Raw genomic sequence first — 1101 nt, 5'->3', positions numbered from 1 at the left:
CTACTTAACGAAAAGTTGTCGATGATACTGAGGCACATACGTAGTGACCTTGGCTTCATACAACATCCTCAGGATTATTGAGGGAAGTCGGGGAAATTGTACTGTGAATACCACAAGCAAATGATCATCCAATCGAGGATTGTTATAGACTGAGACATATCATACAAGATATGATCGAAGACGGGAAGCATAATAGGTATGTAGCCTCCGTAGCTAGAGGAAGGTGAGATACCCAGAGAGAAGACAGCCGAAAGCCACAGCCTCAACAGATCGGGGGAGAAGGATAACACGAACCATGGGGAGATAGAGTAGTGCATACTATCTTAGGGGTACATAAATCAGAGAGACCATCAATGCATCAAATCAAGGCAAGGGTGATGAAGATACGTCACGAGGTCGGTGTAAATTAGGTATCTTCAGAGGTCAGTAGAGTGAGGAAATTAAGCTCAGCCATGGGAGAACGGGTGATAATATTCATTGAAGACGACCTACAAGGGACAGCCACGCCTCATCAGGATGCACTTGTCATAGCACTTTCAGTCGAGAATATAGACCTCAGGAGAATTTTGGTAGATGCCGGAAGTGCGATGGATATCCTCTTCCTAGAAGTAGTAAAGAAGGTGGGAGTGTTGGAAAGTCTGCTTCCAACTCAGTTTACTGTGTTTGGATTCAACGGGGCTCCCAATAGCTTAGTAGGGGAGATTACGCTCCCTGTAACAACGGAAGCTAAAGTAGTTATGAAGAGGTTCATAGTGATCAACGCGGACTCATCTTATAATGCAATTCTTAGGAGAAGATGGATACACAAGATGAAAGTTGTTCCATCAACCGACCATTAGATAATCTATTTCCTGGGCAAAGACAGTGTGATGGAGATCAAGGGAGACCAGAAATGGAGCAAAGGTGTTTTAACTTGGCAATAAAGCCTGAAAGGTATGAAATTGGGTCCCAGAAGAAGAGAAATAACCATTTGTTGAAGGGAAGCAATTATAACAATTACAGTGCGGGCCACAGGAAGAACGGATAACAACGATCGAGAGAGTAGAACAAGTGGACCTTGGGGCTAAGAAAGAACAATTTGTCAGCATCGGGGCAACGTTG

At 44.0% G+C, this 1101-nt stretch overlaps 1 protein-coding gene across 1 annotated transcript; it reads left to right on the top strand.

Annotated features, from left to right (window-relative positions):
* Nucleotides 1-452: 452 nt before the first annotated feature.
* Nucleotides 453-839, top strand: LOC147381196 (uncharacterized). The gene has a single exon (XM_086430733.1). The coding sequence runs from the start codon at nucleotides 453-455 to the stop codon at nucleotides 837-839; it is 387 nt and encodes a 128-aa protein (XP_086286859.1).
* The last annotated feature ends 262 nt before the right edge of the window (nucleotides 840-1101 follow it).

The sequence above is a fragment of the Akebia trifoliata genome, unplaced genomic scaffold, assembly GCF_017979445.1.
Source record: "Akebia trifoliata isolate Shusen 1 unplaced genomic scaffold, ASM1797944v1 Contig00653, whole genome shotgun sequence".
NCBI lineage: Eukaryota > Viridiplantae > Streptophyta > Magnoliopsida > Ranunculales > Lardizabalaceae > Akebia > Akebia trifoliata.
The sequence above is the reverse complement of the archived record's forward strand: the minus strand, read 5'-3'. Positions and strand labels throughout refer to the sequence as shown.